This window comes from Mus musculus, chromosome 6 (assembly GCF_000001635.26).
Source record: "Mus musculus strain C57BL/6J chromosome 6, GRCm38.p6 C57BL/6J".
Classification (NCBI taxonomy): Eukaryota; Metazoa; Chordata; class Mammalia; order Rodentia; family Muridae; genus Mus; species Mus musculus.
Genome location: NC_000072.6, coordinates 80,743,325 through 80,762,868, shown reverse-complemented (window position 1 = coordinate 80,762,868; position 19,544 = coordinate 80,743,325). Strand labels below are relative to the sequence as shown.

Sequence of the window (19,544 nt, the reverse complement as noted above, 5' to 3'; positions counted from 1 at the left end):
CTGAAAAGTAACCATTTTCTGGCATTTATTTTTCCCCTATTATATCAAAGTGCTTACTTTGGTGAGATTACTGGTGTCCCAAATGAAAACTGTGGTTTGCTATCAATGACTGAATGTCATGAACATACTGATTGTCTCTGTGTGTGTTGCCAGGAGAAACTAGAATGCATGAGGTTGAGAATGAGTCGCTATTTCATGGAGCACGTTCCCCCTTGCTACACACAAGCAAGGCTATGCTGAGATGTTCTGCTCTATTAAATGATAAGGTAACTACTAGACAAAAGTGTTAGAAAGAGAGTGCTAAGGAGACTTCTCTGCACTTCTGAGCCCCTGATGCTCTTGCAGAGGACTGGGGATTCATTCTCTGCATTCATACCACAGCTCAAACCATATGTAACTGTTGTTCTGGGTGATTAGACATTTTCTTCTAGCTTCCTTGAACATCAGGGCATGTGCATACATTCACACAGACAAAACACTTATGGACATACTTTCGAACAAATTAGTGTAACAATTTGAAAGTGTCCGCATGAGAGCCAGTTCAAGTTAACAATGAGTCTGGTTGTAATTCATGTCAAGTCAACACGGAGATGGACAGGTCTGTGGTTCAGACACAGTTCTTCTTCCTTGCTACACATTCGCTGTTGTCTCAGACACAAACCTAAATTCCATAATGTTATTTCTTCCTCTAATAGTCTCAAAAGGCCTAAGATATATGTGTAATTACAGAGTTTCTGACACTTTGCTGGCAACAAATAAACATCACCAGAGGTTATACAAATTAATTTTATCAGGGGTGGGGTAATCCCATATTCCTAACATTTATGCCTCCACATTCTGTTTAGTTTTGGAGTTGTCCCTGGTAAGCTTTCCAAGCGTCTCTGAGAGAGGAATAGATATTTTGAAGAGAAACAAAAACAAAAGCAAACAAACACATAAACATGAAACAAACAAAACAAAACAAAACAAAACAAACAGGAGAGCAGAGGAAACTATGGTCCAGACTCTACCATGCAGAAGGAAAGACACTTAATATTCTAGCCTATACAGAAGACAGCATGTCCTCTGCAGACCGAGAGTGGAGAAGCATACCATCACCATGTCTCCTGTATTGTTTACTTGTCTGATGACATCCACCTGAAGGGAAAACTTATCCCTTCTTGGCTATCATTGTAGGCTGGATAATCACCTCTGTTGCTGCTGCACATATAGTATAGCACAGTAGATTTACATGTCAATAGAGGTCCATACAATCCTGTTGTTAATACCCATAGAACTGATGTGTGTATATTATGTGTGTGTGAGAGAGTTGTGTGATGTATGGTGTGTGCGTTCCCTGTGAACTCGTTTGAGGCAGAATGCTACTTGCAGTATTTAACAGCTGTGTGAACAAAATCTTCAGGTCAATTATTTATGTGTCCTGACCAGCATCATAGAAGTGTTCAACTGAAATCCAAGTTCACAGTCACTGAGAATCAGCATTCATCCTTTTTGGAAGGTAGAAAGGTATAGGCTACAAAGCACAGAAAAGCTCAATGCTGTGTTTCTTCACTCTTTGTTACCATTCATTGTTTCCATTATCTCCCAAATTCACCCATTTATTTTTTCTTATATTCATCTCCCATTTTCCTTACTCTCATTACCCTAAATAGATTCCATAAGAGTTATATTTCACATACTGAACTTATTTTTTCTCCATACCAATAAAACATTAAAATAACTTATTCTCCTTTTGATAAATGGAGTTATTTGAACTTCATAAAGCACTAAGGAAAAATTTATAGTGTAACTGCATAATAAACACAGCCAGTGGAAGTCCTGGAGGTCTGGAAGGGAAATGAAACAATGTCCGCCTCCTCCCATCTCGTATATCTAATCCAATTTCCAGATCCAAGATCCATTCTACTCATTTAAACAGCACATAAACTTCTTTGACATTTAATTATATTATGTATATGCCCAGTACGATAGGAGAACTGACAGAATGAAAAGTTCATTGAGTGTTTTCCTGGCTGCTAACCAATGAAATGCTCTCTGAGACAGGGCAGTGGTTAACAAATGCAGATAGGTGTAAGGGCATGAGCAGTAAATTCTCCATCCTTAAGAAACTAGAGAGAAAAACTGAAGTGTGTGTGTGTGTGTGTGTGGGGGGGGTAGCTTGCTAAACTGTGTCTCCAATTGACAGGGAAGTTTTGTTGAGAACGAAAATAGATTGAATAGGCCCGGCATAAGCTTGATAAGAGCTTGTATTACCAAGAGACATTTACTTCAGTATAATTATTGCCTTCAGGTAGGAGACAAGTTACCTCTACTCTCAATACTTACCTCCCATAGGGGCAGAGAAAGACTGGTGGAATGGTGTTTTGCACTCACTTATACTTTTTTGTGCCTAAATAGAATATGGAATGACTATTTATTTATGAGAATGTGTGTATGGAGGAGTGATCATAAAGGCCAGAAGAGTGATCATAAAAGCCAGATCACCCAGAACTGGAGTTAGGCGCAGTTGTGAGCTGCACAACATGAGTTCTGGCAACTGAACTCTTGATCTCTGTAAGAGCTGCAAATGTTCTTAACTGCTGAGCCACCTCCCATACCCCGAGAGATGGATATTTAATCCAGATTGGTGCTTACATTGCATTTTTAAACATGAAAATAAGGGTTTTCAAGGTTAGAGACAGAGAAAGTTGGCACGTCTTTGTGCCATATTCTGAGAGGAGGAATATGCAGACATATTTCATCTAGAAAGGTGTACATGGGGAATCATACCACCAGGGAATTGTTTATGGGGACAATCTTTCTTTACTTAAATCATCGTGAGTAGTATAATCTAGCTCCTGTCAGACAAGGCCCATCTCTCAGCCGCTGTCTGTTCAGATGTCTTTTATCAACCCAGGGCTTGCTATGCTTTGGCTTATATCTAAGAAATATGAGTCCAGTCAGCAGACAAGATCAGTGACAGGAAGTGTCTAGGACAGGCATGTGGAAATCTCCATGAATTCTTTGTTCTCTATGTCCCAAAGTATTTCTGTTTTTTGCCAGTTATATTTAAAAATAATAACAAATGCATTTTAGATGCATGTTGAATTTATGTAAAGTATAAGAAAAGTCACCCATGTGGAAGATGGAGGGTCTATTTTAGGTGACTCTATCACCTAGTAGGCTCCTCCTTGTGAGTTATGTTTGAAGATTGGGCAATTTGTTTTAAGTTTTCTGACTTCTGCAGTGTGTGTGCCTGTGTGTGTGTGTGTGTGTGTGTGTGTGTGTGTGTGTGTGTGTATGTAATTGGGTAGAGAGGGAAATAGGAGTTCTTTAAAGGAAACATGTTATGAATACCTTTAGACTCATCCGATGACTATGAAAATGGTATGGATCTTACCTATGTCACTCATTCAAGTTCATCAATTCTGTTTGTTAAAATTTATTTTCCCTATATTAGTATATGTGCATTGGTATGAGGAGGAACATGTGGATAGAGGTGGCTGCAGAGCCGAGAGGAGCTACTGAGGCATGCAAGAGTTCATCCTAAGGTACTAGAGTCTGAAACTAGATCCCTTATAGGAAGAGTATGCACTTCCAGCTGAGCCATCTCTCCAGTCAGCTTCACTGAATTTTGTTACCCAGTGTTATGAAAGTATCTGGCCCCTGAGTTCTTCATTTGGTAAAATTGAATGGCTAGGTTTTTGTTTTTAAAACAATCCTTCCTTCCTTCCTTCCTTCCTTCCTTCCTTCCTTCCTTCCTTCCTTCCTTCCTTTGTTTCTTTGTGTCTTTTTGAGACATGGTCTCTGATTGTCCTGGAACTTCCTACATAGACCTCATAGATCTTGCTTCTGTCTATTTGGCTCTATCTCCCAAGTACTGGAATTAAAGGTGTATGTACACATACCTGTCTTATGAGCCACTGGGGATGGAAGCTAGGGCTTCATATGACTTCATATATGAGAGGCAAACACTCTTTTTATTTATTTATTTTTATTAGATATTTTCTTTATATACATTTCAAATGCTATTCCGAAAGTTCCCTATACCCGCCCCTGCACTGTTCCCCTACCCACCTACTCCCACTTCTTGGCCCTGGCATTCTTCTCTACTGGGGCATATAAAGTTTGCAATACCAAGGGGCCTCTCTTCCCAATGATGGCCTACTAGGCCATCTTCTGCTACATATGCATCTAGAGACACGAGCTCTGGGAGTACTGGTTAGTTCATATTGTTGTTCCACCTCGCAGACCCCTTCAGCTCCTTGGGTGCTTTCTCTAGCTTCTCCATTGGGGGCCCTGTGTTTCATCTTATAGATGACTGTGAGCATCCACTTCTGTATTTGTCAGGCACTGGCATAGGAGAGGCAAACACTCTTATCAACTGAGCTATACACTCAGCTCTTCACTCTTACTTTTTTAAAAATCAATTGTTCATTAATTGTAATATGTACACATTAATATGAAGGTAATGATTTGGCTCACAATATAATCTATATATTAATGTGTACATATTAAAATGTACTGGAATGCTGGACTGACTGAAAAGGAGAAAACAAGCTGAGGGCTGAGTGCCAGCATGCATAGCGCTGTGCTTCCTGACGGTGACTGCAATGTGAGCAGCTGCCACACTGGACTATACTCTCAAACTGACCACGGTAAACTTTTCTTTCTTTAAGTTGCTTTTGCCAAGTACTTTTTGTCACAGCCATGAGACAGGTACTAATGCAGCCAAAGGACAGCAATGGGTTTTAGTGAAGGGTGCGTGCCTCATACAAACTCCTTCCCATCGAAACAGAAGCCAGGTTTAAATCACCTTCTATCACCCATGACAGCAACTCCACCTAAAACTCAGTTATCCAGCTATATCATATGGGTCTTTCCACAGGACTACTAACTATGGAAAGTATGTGTTCACTCACAAATTTCATTACAGATTCCAAAGTCTGTGAGTAGATCTTAAGTTGAAAAACGTAGTATGTTTTCCATATAAATAAAAGATAACATAAAACATGTAAGACACATGTAGAGTACACAGTTTTGGAGTGGGATGGATAGCTCTGGCCCTGACAGCACCAGGCCAGTACTTACTACGCACTGAGTTGCTGCAGGTGGAACCCAAAGCAGGTCAAATGATCCCTTGTGATCACCTCTTTGTTTCTGCTTCCTTTTTCTTCCATGCCAGAAGTAGTTTCAGCCCTGATCACTCTATGCTTGGTGGTTTCTACATATTGTTTTGAAGTCACTTGTCACACTTGAGGGGACATTGTCTCATAAACAAATGGCTGGGTGCACCGCCAATCACCTAGTAGTTGAGCTTGGACTTGATGCTGAGTGTCATTCTGCCAGGCAGTGTTTATAGAATAGTGATTCAATGCTCACCGTGGAGCCTGGGGCACTCAGCAGGGTCTGCACAGGGAGATGGATACATAAATAACAAGGATATATTTAAGTGCTATAGGTTTAACTCCTCCGTGTTTGAATTTTCACAGTGGCATGTGTGCTCCATAATAACACTCAATGGAGAAAAACATGATTACTGTGAATTAATCATTAATTATAGGATTTCAGGATCATAGATGTAATTTTTGATTCCTTGGGACTCATAGCTTAACTACTTCTTCAAACTCTTACACACACACATGTTAATCTGTGTTTCTAGTTGTGTTGCCAGTTCTTGTTGTGTTGTGATACTGTGTATAGGGACCACTTAATCACATAAAGTGCTCATTTCTATTTCTTGATCATGTACAGTTCTGATTCATTTTATTTGAAATGAATTTTGGCAGAGATTATTTTTAGAACAGTATAAACTTCACAGAAACACTGAGTGGTTAAGTACAGAAAGTTTCCAATTTCCCCTGCATCCTTATAAATATAGTTTCAAAATACAAACAATTTTTGAGAATTAATTATACAACTGGGAATTGATCTTATAAAAAAGTTATAATTTGTGCTAAAATAAGACAAGCCAAGGTACTATTAAGTGTCTTCATGTTTTATATTAGTAAAAGATGATAATTCAAATTGCCACAAAAGAAGTCAGATTCAATAAACTCCTGTTTATTCTACATGGATTTTTTTCATATGAGAAACAAATTTTGTGGGATAATTAATGAAAGCATAAAGGACATCATATCAAGGTAAAGAAAACTTTATCAAGTTGCAAATGCATGATTTTAGTACAGTGCTATTGATATAAGAAAATTAAAATAATTATGTATACATTTGCATGTTCTGACGAAATAGAATGCCACATAAAAATGACCAACAGTGGTCAATGATATGGGGAGTTGTACAGTGGCAGGGACTATGGAGAGAAGATATATATGTCCGTTATAAGTCCGTTGTGATCCTTTGCTTATGGATAGTTTGTGTAATATGGCACTGTTGATTTTTTAAGTAAACAAATATATAAATTTAGTTCCAAGGTTCTTTTTTAATGAGCCAATGATTCTTCATATGGAAAGATGAAATGACATGGTCCACACAATAGGGGAATGAAGCCAACCTGCACATTAGAATCTTAATGTAGAACTAATTAATTAATTAGATGTTTGTAATTTGAAAGTAACAGTAACACGTAAAAATCTTAAGAAAATTGATGACTTTTGTTTAAGTCATATGGAAGGGTCTGACACTGCTCCTGTTAGTCTCAGGGGACACAGTTTTAATTACAAGGCCTTTCACCTTTATGTCAACTTTACTGGTCTTTGCAAGTCTATGAGTCTGGATATACAGTATATACCAGCTACAGTATATGATGAACATTTTCAGTGCAAAATCCTTATTATGATGTAAGAATTAATTATCAAATAAATCATAGGAACATCTATTTTTATCAGTGAATCTTGATGGATATATTCCTTTAAAAAACTGCAGGAAAAACTTGTGAGCCATGACCAATTGGTGTTAAATATCACTGAATATAAACAGTAGAGACTACAGGAGAAGCTGACTCTGCAGGTGTGTGTGAAGTAAATATTCACCATAGAAGAGTGGAATAAGAGGACATAGTAAGACAGTAGGATTACCAAAGTATTCACCTGAAGGAATGAATTATTGTATTGGCTGCTTTGACTTACGTCAATAAATGAAGGGACTTCTGGGAAATTTTTTACAATTGATCTCATCTTGCTTTTTCCTTCTTCTAATTTTTCTAAAAATATTACCTTTCAGGGTTATTTTGTTTCTTGGTGTTTATTATTCTCACTACTAATAATTTGGAGGTGAATGCTTAAAATTCCATGAAGTGATCTCTCTATTTAAAATTCTTCAAATATCAGATACTATATGTGAAATCAAGGTCACAAGACTATGCTGTGTCTATCTGCTCTTCTTGTTTTCCAGGAGAATGTGGCCTTGCTTATATCTTGTAGAACCTGATAAAGAAAATATGTTATGCCTTATATACCTTACACCTTATCCCCTTGAATATAAGGTGTTAATAGAGAATCATACAGATCATTGGAAGACAGAATGAGTATAAAGGCTTTCAGAATATTGGGGTGGCATTTTGGCTGTGTTGTTCATCAACTAGGGAGTGTTTGCATAGCTGCTGATCCCTACTTGTATGAGACTTTTTATTCACCACAGACACCAAAACAGTGTCAGGAAAAGCGTGCATTCATATGGCTTTTCATGATGAGTTATAGCTATAACATGTATTTTATTAGGTATTTTGTAAGTTGACTCAGGTCTGCAGAGTTCACTGACCTGCTTCAAGTGATATCGGCCCAGTGTTCGAATCTTGTTCTATCTTTTTCTCTGTAATGCCATTCAAATATATCCTTGAGTTACCTGACCTTGTATTGTGCTTAAAGGTAGCATTTTTTTCTTAAGAACATTGCTCCTTTTCACCAGAAAGCCAAACAACAAGAAACAGCTGTTCCCAGTGTGGTAGATTTGACCAAGCACACATACATGGCAGTGAACCCTAACTATTGAGATTAGGCGATCAGTAAATTAGATCCAAAAATTGTGATAATTCCCATATGTATATTAGCTAAGATCATGAAATTCTAACAGGGAGGTAGCCTTACTCTGTATCTCAGTGGGTCTCAACCTTCCTAATGCTACAAACCTTTAATACAGTTCCTCATGTTGTCATGGCCCCGAACCATAAAATTATTGTGTTGCCACTTCATAACTATAGTGTTAGTATGAATTGTAATGTAAACATTTGGGTTTACCAAGAGGCAACCCCTCTGAAAGGTCATTCAACCCCCAAGGGTTCACGAACCATGGGTTGAGAACCATTGCTCTACAGGATTAATGGTTCAGGGCCAGAAGGTGGAACTTGAAGTTGCTTGTTTGCCTAGCATGGCTTGTGTGCAAAAGGTTCTCATTCCAGCCCCAAGCAAATGTTACAAAAGATAATGTGTACTGAAAGAGAGAGACAGAAACAGAAACAGAGACAGAGACAGAGACAGAGACAGAGACAGAGACAGAGAAAAGAAAGGAGATTTCTACATGGAGAAAACTTCCTAAGAGCAAGGGCATTTCCCAGCAGCAGGCATGGCTGATTCTGATTCTGGTGTCACTGAAGCAAGCAGTTGCAGTAATTAGCTAACTCATTCTAATATGTTCCTGACAAACTGAACATCGTAGACAATCATCTTAGAAATGTTTAGGTGAAATAGGCCTCTCTGATAAATTAATTGACACAATTATTATGTAAGTAAAATAAAGTAAAAGACATATGTTTCTGCAAAGATGAGTGGGAATTTAAGAGAAACAACACTTAAGTCTTAAACTATAGAAGCTAGAGACTGAGTTAACTTAACTGTCAAACAAATGCCACTTTCCAATGCTCAATTATGGCCTCAGAAGAGTTAAGAAATATACACAGGGATATATCTTGTAAATTGATGAGATTAAATTCTATTATTCCAGTTTTGATTTCAGAAGTTCTGCAACTGTCCCAGTCACAGGTAGAGACCACAGGAATGTCTGTACCTACACAAGTGCAAGTTGCCTGCAACTTCCTTAGCTAACTTCTTGGTCTCATATTAAAATAAAAAACATAAAAAAGAAAAAAGAAAAAAGAAAGTGTTCTGAAATAGGCTTTAATGCTCTTAAAGCAGGAGATGATTTTAATCCTCTGCTGAGTTTGTATTAATGAACACTGGGTGCAGCACAATCACCTTGTTTTGTACATATCATTTTATATTGAAAGACTGGGTCTTACTCCTCAGGTAGGAAGGCCTGTGCTATTCAGCACAGTGTCTGGCATCATTCATTACATCTGATCATGTTGGAAAAAACAGTAAAGGGTTTCATGCTCTCTTAAACTTGAGTGAGTGGCAATCTGGATCAGGTTCTTTAGGAAAGCTAATGAGGTGCAGATGGTAAAAGAAGTATGGATGTTGTAGCTTTTAGCATCTACTTAAGGAAGTGAAAAATGAACTATAATGTATCTTTCTTCGATATATATATATACATATATATATATATATATATATACACACACATATATATACATATATATGTGGATATATACATATATGTATATATATATGTATATATGTATATATACATATATATATGTATATATAGTGTGTGTGTCATGTTTCTCCCCCAATTTAATTTTTAAAATAGAATCTATTACTAATTAACTTAAATGTTTTCTTTCAGAATATTTTGAGAAAACAAGGATTTATTTTCTATTGACTTGTAGGGTCTCATAATGAGTGAAGACAATTGTAGTATTTACTAAGCAGAAAATAGTCCTTACATCATAATTTCCATTAATCGAACTAAAAGGAGACAAAAAAAGTAGCCAACAGAGTAGTTTCTTCTTGACCACAGCCTTCCCCTCATCATATTCAACATGGAGTCTGAAAAGAAATGGTCCCCACATGCTTTTCCCATAGCATGCAAAGGATAAGAAAGGAAAGGAGTATGAGTTGACAGGGATGTGTTCACTAATATGGCTTTTCTAAGTTCCTCATGGATAAAATAGGGACACTTTCCTACATCATGTTATACTTAACAGTATCCTTTGTAAGAAAAGTCTCAAAGAATAGAAACCAAAGACTTAGACACATATGAATGTTGGTGTCAGACTTAGGTCATTCTCTTTGACACTACAACCCATATTTGCAGATGGTCATACTTACTTAGCTTTGTAACTAAACCATCAATTGAAAAAATAGATTATTTGTTTTATAATAATCCATTTTTCCAATTGATGGTTTACTTAACCTCAGGAGACCAGAGGCCCCAGGGAGTTTAGAGGTCAGATGGGGTGGAGGGTGGGATATCCACATGAAGACAAGGGGATGAGGAGTTATGGAATGTGGAACAGTTGGAGGGTGGATAGGGGGTGTAGAATGTAGAGTATATAGTTTATAAAGAAAAAAAGAGAAAAAAATAGATTATTTGGTTTAGAGCTTTTCCCAAAGACAACATGATCACTATAATGCCTTTTTGGAGTAGAGATAGCATTGGTCAGGTATCCATGGACATGCATAGGATTGACACAAATGGGTCTAGGGCAGTGATAGCATTAATGGAGCAGTTGAGACCCCCCTAGTAGGATTTGGGATGGTCAGAGTTCCCCTCCTGGGACTCTAGCCATTATCCCCTCTGTACCTTTTAGCAGCCACCAATCCTGCATTATTAGAAGTGGAAAGTCAGCTGAAGAACAGACTCTATGGTTCAGCCTCCTAGAAGTCATGATGGGGTGGGACTTTGTGGAGATTTCAGATGTTTTTACGTCACCCGCACTCCTATCATTAGCTCCAATACTGCTGCGTCAAAAAAATTCACGTATTCAAAAAAGCCGGATTTAGGTTGGCTGCCTGCTTCCGTTGGTGCCCTATCTGGGGTGAGCAGCAGTCCATGTTATTCCTTAGGAAATGGTGATTCAATAACAGAAAGTGATGTGTGAAATGCATTGTATTTCCATTCAAATTCCACATTCAGTTTCCTATAATCTTAATTGTTCTCTTATGGAAGACCAGTGTATCCACTTTCTGTTTCTATAGGTGTTGTAACTCAACAGACTATGGTTTGAATCTTCTATCTGCTGCCTCTGTGGTTACCTGCCAAGTTCTAAAAGATTTCCTCTTGGCAGTGGGATCCACAGCAACAGGATAACATCCTATATTTCTCACAGTCACTCCTGATACCCACCCACTCTCTTTCTTAATTTCTAGTCACATTTTAACTTACTTTCAAAGTTAACTTAAGCATGCTTCCTTTCTTTCTATTTATACAATCTTGTAGTCATTCTACTATATTGAAATTATTGTATTTGGTACAATTACTTGCTTTATTGCCTGGTGAGGTTCAAACCAGGGTTTCCTGCCTACTAGACAGAGGTTAACTTTTATTTCTCACAATTCTATTTCAGAACTTATTTTTTTCCTTTTTTTTTCCATTCTGCCCCTGTGTTCTCTAGCATCTCACTGCACCAAGTAAGAGGAAATATAAGATAGATTAGATTCACAGCCAAAACAACCTCAGTTGCTTTGAAGGGGAAATGGGAAGTTTAAGAAAGTATTCCTGAGCACCATGGAAGTAAGGGAGAAATAAAACAACAATCCAGGAAGAATCAACTCCATTTTAGTCTTAATCTTTGGGAAATTGACTCTAGGATATAGTTTTATGGTAAAAACAAAGGATCCAAATTTTTTTATAGGTTAAAGGGATCCATGTTTCCAAACATACAATATTGTTAGAGTGCAGTTTGCCTAAAGAGAGTTTCTCACAACATATTAACCAGAGTCATAAAACTATCAGGAACTTGAAACTCCTCTATGAAATGAGATAGTGAAGTGACTTTAATTACAACGCTGGTGATGTTGCTAATACACACTTAAAATTTGTGGTATACTCAGCCATGAGTGCTGTTACTGCCATAATAAAATGGAAAAGCATCGAGGCACAGAAGGAACAGGGACAGTTGTGACATGTGCAATCCTCATTTCATTTCATCAGTTTTCTGTTGCCTGTGCCAATTAGGCAGATGGTTTGGGAACAATTAACATATGTGATATGAATTTTTTGCATTAAAATCAAAGTGATTAGGCTTGTCTTAATGAATATATATTCATATTTTAAATATATTTATATGTATTCAATGTACAAAAATCAATATATATATAAATTTGTATTCATAAATATATAGCTAGATATAGATACTGAAAAATACAAAATTAAGTTTCAGACTGTGGTCTGTAATCGGAGTATGAAGAAATGTTGCATATACCTGCATGCAGCACATAGCCAAAACCTTTCTGGAATCATGTGTTTGTTTGTTTGTTTAATTTTAAAATAATGACTGTGCTTTGTTTAAATATGTCCCTAAATGTATATTAAAAGACTTGAGAAAAACCATAAAACATTTGTAGGAAAATCCATGCCTCCATCTCTACTGTACTAGACTCCAGCTTAATAGGAAGGATCGTGGGTTATCTCTAACCAAGGTAATACCTGGCTCACTTTCTCCTCTAGTCTAATGTAATTACTATAGTTTCTAAGAGGGAAAGCCCTCCATCATTTCTGAAACATCACATAGAACATAATGTTTTTCTTCTTCATGTAAATTTTACAGAACTGCATTGAGAGAAGATGCTAGTGTCTTTCATTGCAATGGAACTTGGGAGATGATGCAATAAAATCATTGTTGGCACCACTTTTGAGTGCCTATTGAAGTTCTTTGCAAAGAAGCCTTCTAGGAGATACAGTAAGGACACAGTCAGAGAATGGCAATCTCATCCAACTAAATTGTCATTTTTCTCTGAAAACTACAATATTCCCTTGGTGTCAAAGCAAGACCCAAAGAAATTATAATAGTTTTGCCCAACATGGGACATGAAATAAATTCTACAAAAATTAAAAATTGCAACATAAATAAAAATAACTCCATAGAGAATTTACCAGTCTCCAATTGCTTCATCTGGTCTCCTGAGCTATCTTCCTGGTATAGCAGTCTCCAGGGTGCATTAGCCCATAGTCTGATGATTTCTGTTGAGAGAATACCAGCCAAACTAACATATGCTGGTTTGCCAAACGAAGGGATTAAATAATCTCATAAATGAGCAAAAATAGAAACATATTTGGCAGTGGAAATACTCAAGTAAATTATAATAATATAAAAATATCATATTTCCAACATGAACAAAAAAGATCTAAGTGTTCCTCTTAGATCACACATTCCTTTAATAATAGTATGTACTTTGTGATCTCAGAATATGTGGTAAAATGCAGTCTTGATGATCCTAAATATGAAGATAGGAGATGCCAAGAATTCAGATAATGGGAAATTTTTAATAAAAAGACAGCCAGATATTATATCACAGGAATAAGTATAAACTAAATCTGCAAGGATAGAAAGTCCTCCTGATGGAGTGAAAATGGAATGACAGTATGAATCAAAACACATATCCTAATTAATAATGATGAATTTATCATCTACTAAAATGAGAGCAAAGGATTAAAAATGAAGAAAACAATGTTTCCTAATGGAATCATTGTTGGCATTATAGTTGACCATTAACAGTCAAGCATCATCTCAAGGACTAAAACAGTGCTCACTGGTCATGTCTGGCTACATACATAGGATATGGAGCAAATGTGAAAGAGCTATTAGTCAATATTTTATAGAAAACACAAGCAGGGACAAGTTACAAGAGGGAGAGAGAGAAGGGAAATACATTAAATGACAAAAGCAGGAAGTTGTGCCTCTACATGGAACTCCTTAAGTGAAGGCTGAAACAGTGCGCAGCGGTAGTTTGGTAGAAGGTATTTAACATAAAGTGTATGCTACCTCTAAAGTCTCCCCTCCTCACACTAATATCTTATTTATGCAAAATAGTAAAATTCTACCACTTATTTGTAAGGCAATAAAAACATCAAGACATTTTTAAACAAATGAAGTAATATATATGCTTTCTAGTTAACACTGAAGAATTAAGAAGAAAGAGCATGGTGGCTCACATGTATAATCTTAACACTTAGATGCTGAGGTAGGAAGGTTGCAGTGTTCAAACCGAGCCTTAGCTACATGCTGAGTACAAGGTCAGCTACTGTTAAAATAGCAGACCTTGTCTGAACAAACACACATACACACACACACACACACACACACACACAGAGAGAGAGAGAGAGAGAGAGAGAGAGAGAGAGAGAGAGAGAGCGTTATTGAGTTATTTTAGAACATATTCATTTTGCATTGTGTGTGGATGAACTCATATGAGTGGAGTGCACTGGGACATGTGAATGTTTTTGTCTATGTGCACATACAACGTACATGGGAACAAATGTTCACATGCACATATGCATGCAGATGGATGTTTTAAAGAAAATAATAGACAAGTGCTTCTAAAACATAGTAATAAATGCAATAAAAGCATAGAGAGGTCAGTTGATTTGCTTATATAAAAACAAAGAGTTCTAGCGAGAAAAACATAAACAAAATTAAATATCATGGAGATGGACAGGAGTATATTGGAGAACACAGAACTGATTGCCTATCGAATGTGAGATCTTAACTAGGTTTCATTAGTATGTACTGATACAAAAGGAGAAATATCCAGTTTGGTTATACTAATGACTGAACTGTTGATCTCCCTAAAGTACAGAGAGGAGAATAGATTGTTATTGAAACTGCAAAGCCAGAAATATTTAGTAGTATTGTAAATAAACTGAATTAAACTACTTAAAAATATCTCCTGCCTTTAAGAAGTGTTTGGTCAATCATAAGATCACAGATGAGTAGAAAACCACGGGGAAGATGCCCATCACACTGATTCAAGTGCCAAGTAGCAGATTATCCATTAACCAAAACTTCAAATTATCTGTCTGCTAAGCAGAGCCAATCTCACAAGGAGAAACAGGTATACAGTTCTGACACAAGCAGAAAGATATTTCCATCTTTAAAGGGAATTCATCTCAACTTCCATGGCTTCTACACATTCCAGGTAATTTCATGAAACTCTGATTCAGAAATTTTTATTATTTTGTTTCTGTACTCAGAATTTAACCATAAGATTCCTGGTCAAAGCCAGAGGCATCAAGGACACAACAAGAAAACTTGTAGAATCAACTAATATGGACCCATAGAGGCTCACAGAGACTGAATCATCAACTGGAGAACATGCATGGGACTGACCTAGCTCCTCTCTCCATATTTAACAGTTGTGCTGCTTGGTCTTCATGTGGTTCTCCTAACAACAAAAGGATGGACAGTCTCTGACTCTGTTGCCTGCATTTGAGTCCCTTTCCCTTAACTAGACTGCCTTGCCTAGCTTCAATAGAAGAAGATATACCTATTCATACTGCAAGATGATGTACCAAGGCTGGTTGATATCCATGGGGGTGGGGGGGGAGGCACTTCCCTTTGCTGAAGAAACAGGGAGGAGTAGTGGATGGGGTGGTGAAAGGGGAGGCAGAGGGAAGGACTAGGAGATCATGAGGGAGGGCAAACAACAGTCAGGATGTTAGTTATATTATATTAACTAAAGGAATCATGGGAAAGTATGTTTCTGAAAGAGAATAAACTCATGTAATGGACTATTGAGTACCTCTCCCTCCTGAGACCATCTCTTATTCTGGTATATCAATAACGTATGTTCAATATTGATGTGGATGTCCATAGTGTCTGTCCACAGAGAACATAACATCTGGTCACATTGACTTTAAATATTTCTAATATCAGTATGTTTCCAGTGTGAAACAATTAGCCGGAAAGGGCTTGGATAGTTTGGTTCTGTGATCATTTCAATTGGTAAGACTTCATTTCTTAGGCCAAAATACTATGGTCAGAGGACTTGAGTAATGGTATATTTGGGAATTTCAAAAATTCCAGAGGCCTATTATACTATTTCAATGTTCTGGTTGATTTAGTAACACTTGTAAAACTATCAGTCATGTATGCCACCACAAGTCTTTTGAATTAGACTTATCTCCAGTGTGTCTTTTTAAGATAAATGTTTGAATGGAAAATGGACTCTGATTACCTGAGTATGTCACTTTGGGTGATCCTGAGTTCTCTGAAGAGTCTTATCTCCCCCCAAGCTTTCAGAAATGGAGGAAAGCTCTTAAAAGCTCAAGAGCAAAGGTTTCTGTTTTAACTCTTGCATAATTGCATCTTATTTGGGCTCAAGTCCTGACTATGTGGTGTCTAAAAGTGGAGCCCTAAAGCTAACTGGAAGAGATATCACTGTAATGCACATTTCAAAGAGACTCTGTTAGTTCTTCTAAGCCCGCACTTTGAAGTGTTCTGAGAACAGAATAATGGCACTTGGGAAAAAGAGTTTCAATGTCTCCTTGCACATTAGCATTGTGCAACCCTTTGAGAGAGGATAAGATAGAAGTGCATAGACCCATTAGATAAGATACAATTTGAAAAACACATGAAACTGAAGAAGAACGAAGACCAAAGTGTGGACACTTTGCCCCTTCTTAGAATTGGGAACAGTCACCCATGGAAGGAGTTACAGAGACAAAGTTTGGAGCTGAGACAAAAGGATGGACCATGTAGAGACTGCCATATCCAGGGATCCATCCCATAATCAGCCTCCAAACGATGACACCATTGCATACACTAGCAAGAGTTTGCTGAAAGGGCCCTGATATAGCTGTCTCTTGTGAGACTAGGCCGGGGCCTAGCAAACACATAAAGTGGATGCTCACAGTCAGCTATTGGATGGATCACAGGGCCTCCAATGGAGGAACTATAGAAAGTATCCAAGGAGCTAAAGAGATCTGCAACCCTGTAGGTGCAACAACATTATGAACTAACCAATACCATGGAGCTCTTGACTCTAGCTGCATATGTATCAAAAGATGGCCTAGTCGGCCATCACTGGAAAGAGAGGCCCGTTGGACATGCAAACTTTATATGCCCCAGTAAAGGGGAACACCAGGGCCAAAAAGTGGGAATGGGTGGGTAGGGGAGTGGGGGGAGGGTATGGGGGACTTTTGGATAGCATTGGAAATGTAATTGAGGAAAATACGTAATAAAAAAAAAAGAAAAAGAAAAGAAAAAAAATCAAAAAAAAAAATTCTTACCAAGGCTACCAAACCATGGGTGATAGAAATACTAGTTATAACTCAATCTGACTTTGTGTTTGCCAATAGTAATTATACCTTTGCTTCTTTGTTTACAACAGATACTTTAAGTGGAGGACCTGTGAGCATGAGCTCTTTTACTCCTTCTCAATGGATGAAAGCAAATCTGTGTCTCAGCTCCTAGATTCCTTTCAAGCAAGAGCAGTATAAGAATGTAACACATTCAGCATACATAGCGCCAAGCTCATTAACACCTTCTATTCACCCTTACTCTCCTTGCCTTCCCACATTCTGTCCTGCCTCCTACTTTTCTTAACCTCTAGTAGGTAATATCTGATCAGGAGTTAGTCCTGGGGATTCTTATCCTATGATTTCATATCATAAAATGCACTCATCAAATTCTGCATTGGCACCCTGGCTCTAAAGGCACCAGTTTAGTCTTTATTCCAGCTGTGATCTTCCCACAGTGCTCATTATTCTGTGAAGATGTTAATTTCTCCCAACAGAAAACTAATGCTTTCCTATAATCTATATCCTTGGAGACTGTGATCCCACACTGCTCCGATATAAGCCTGAATTCTACCTCTTTTGGAGATTAGGCACCCTGGAGACCCAAGAAATAGTGCACGGGTGATAGCTACTATGACAGGAGCTAGTCATATTCAAAACTTGAGTCTTATCTTGAGGAAACCCTTTCATCCATCTATTTATCCATCTATTTATACATACATACATACATACATACATACATACATACATACATACATACATACATCCTTATGATATTAGCTTTAATTTTTAAATTCAGACAATGTACAATCACCAAAGAAGAGAATCTTAATGAGGGATTGGGTGCACTAAAGTTGGACTCTGAAGAATTGTCTTGCTTATGTTGATTGATATGGGCAGTGACATTGAATAGACAGAGCACTTAAGAAAAGAAAATAGAACTAAACTTAAGGAAAAAAGTAAGTGTAGAAGCACAAGAGTTTGCCCAACTGTTGATGAGGTGTGACTATTTGAAGTCCTTGCCTTGACTTTCCCACAATACTGAACTTTAACCTGAAATTGTAAGTTGAAATAAACTCCCTCATCTTTTCAGTGGGCATTATTACAGAAACAGAAATGAAACTACAATAGTAAGGGTATTTGGTCACATATTACCAGATAATTACTCTGCTTAATTAGGTCCTTGCCCCACCTGCTGAAGTAACCTGTAACTAGATATTCTATTGCATGCTATATTGCAGTCTACTGATTAGTATTTAAATAAATTATATCTGGATGGCAAAGTTTATACTTCACTTAATCTTTTTTTTTTCAATTTTATTTCTTTGTATTGTGGACAATTTATATGCATTCTGAGCACCATATACATGCCTGGTGCTATGGCCAGAAAAGATTGTCAAATCCCTTGGAAGTAGAGGTGCCAATGATTATGAGGTGCTACGTGGGTGCTAGGACTGGAACTCAAGTCCTCTGTAAGAACTGTCAGTGCTCTTAACCACTCAGCCATGTCTCCAGTCTTAGGGAAATTATTAGTGGTCTTTCAAAAAACTCAAGAAAATGTATTCCAAAGTGTTAATACCTTTTCAATCTAGCTTGGTTGGAAATATTGGATATCTCCTTTATATTTTAGTTGAACAAAGCTGTTGATTTGTTATCTTTCACTTACAAATTTTGACACGTTTTTATTTAAAACTAATAACACCCTTGGGAGCAGGGATGACCTTTTAGTGTGGTTCACCTTCTTTGGCAGGCATCCACTGTTACCCTGCGAGGTGACCACCACAGAAGACATAGATTTCTACGTATTATATGCATCTGAGAAGCTTCCAAATGAAACATGTGTAACAAAGCTTCCAGAGAGAAAACTTTAAAAACTTGCTCATTTCACATGTTGTCTTTAGCATTAACCTCATCCCAAGGCCGAGATATTCTCCTGGGAAATGCCAGTGAGTGTTTTAGAACTAGTGGACGGTGCGTCCTTTATCATTGACAGAGTCTTCAAATTCAAAAGATTTGAACATTACATCTTAGCCAGATCTTTCTATACTGATCTTTACTGATGTTTCTGTGTCTCCTTTAAGCATCCTCTTCTGGAAACAAAAACAAACTCTATCCATTAGCATTGATACTTTTTACTCTTTAATTTAGAATTTCTAAATTCTATATTAAGTAAAAACTTTAAAAACATTTTTTTATTCTTTTTTCTTTCTAAGTAGTGGGAGAACAGTAAGAACAAATACATTTTACCCATGCCATGTTTTGATTTTCTGTCTTTTGATATAAATCATCTTCATGTGACAAAGTACACTATTAATGTGCTTGTGTGTGTTTGTGTGTGACTGTGTGAACATGTGTGTGTTTGTGTGAATCTGCATACATGTGTACCTGATGTATTCATTAATCTTTGTATTGCCATAATATATTAGAATTTTGCTAAAAATTAACCCTTCAATCAAGAAATGGAAAGGTTTGATTAATCAAAATTCAGTGGACTGGGAATATGGTTCACTGGGTAAAATGCTTGCATGATATGA

General features: G+C 37.2%; 1 protein-coding gene across 7 annotated transcripts in view; it reads right to left on the bottom strand.

Moving 5' to 3' along the window:
* Lrrtm4 (leucine rich repeat transmembrane neuronal 4) overlaps positions 1 to 19,544 on the bottom strand; it is a 791,305-nt gene that overhangs the window by 47,294 nt on the left and 724,467 nt on the right. The window contains exon 3 of one of the 7 annotated variants that reach the window (XM_006506088.3): positions 12,868 to 12,954. The exons of the other annotated variants lie outside the window; for them this stretch is intronic. Coding sequence (XP_006506151.1) covers positions 12,883 to 12,954 — 72 coding nt within the window. The 3' untranslated portion in view covers positions 12,868 to 12,882. The remainder of the gene's footprint in view (positions 1 to 12,867; positions 12,955 to 19,544) is intronic. 7 annotated transcript variants of the gene reach the window in all.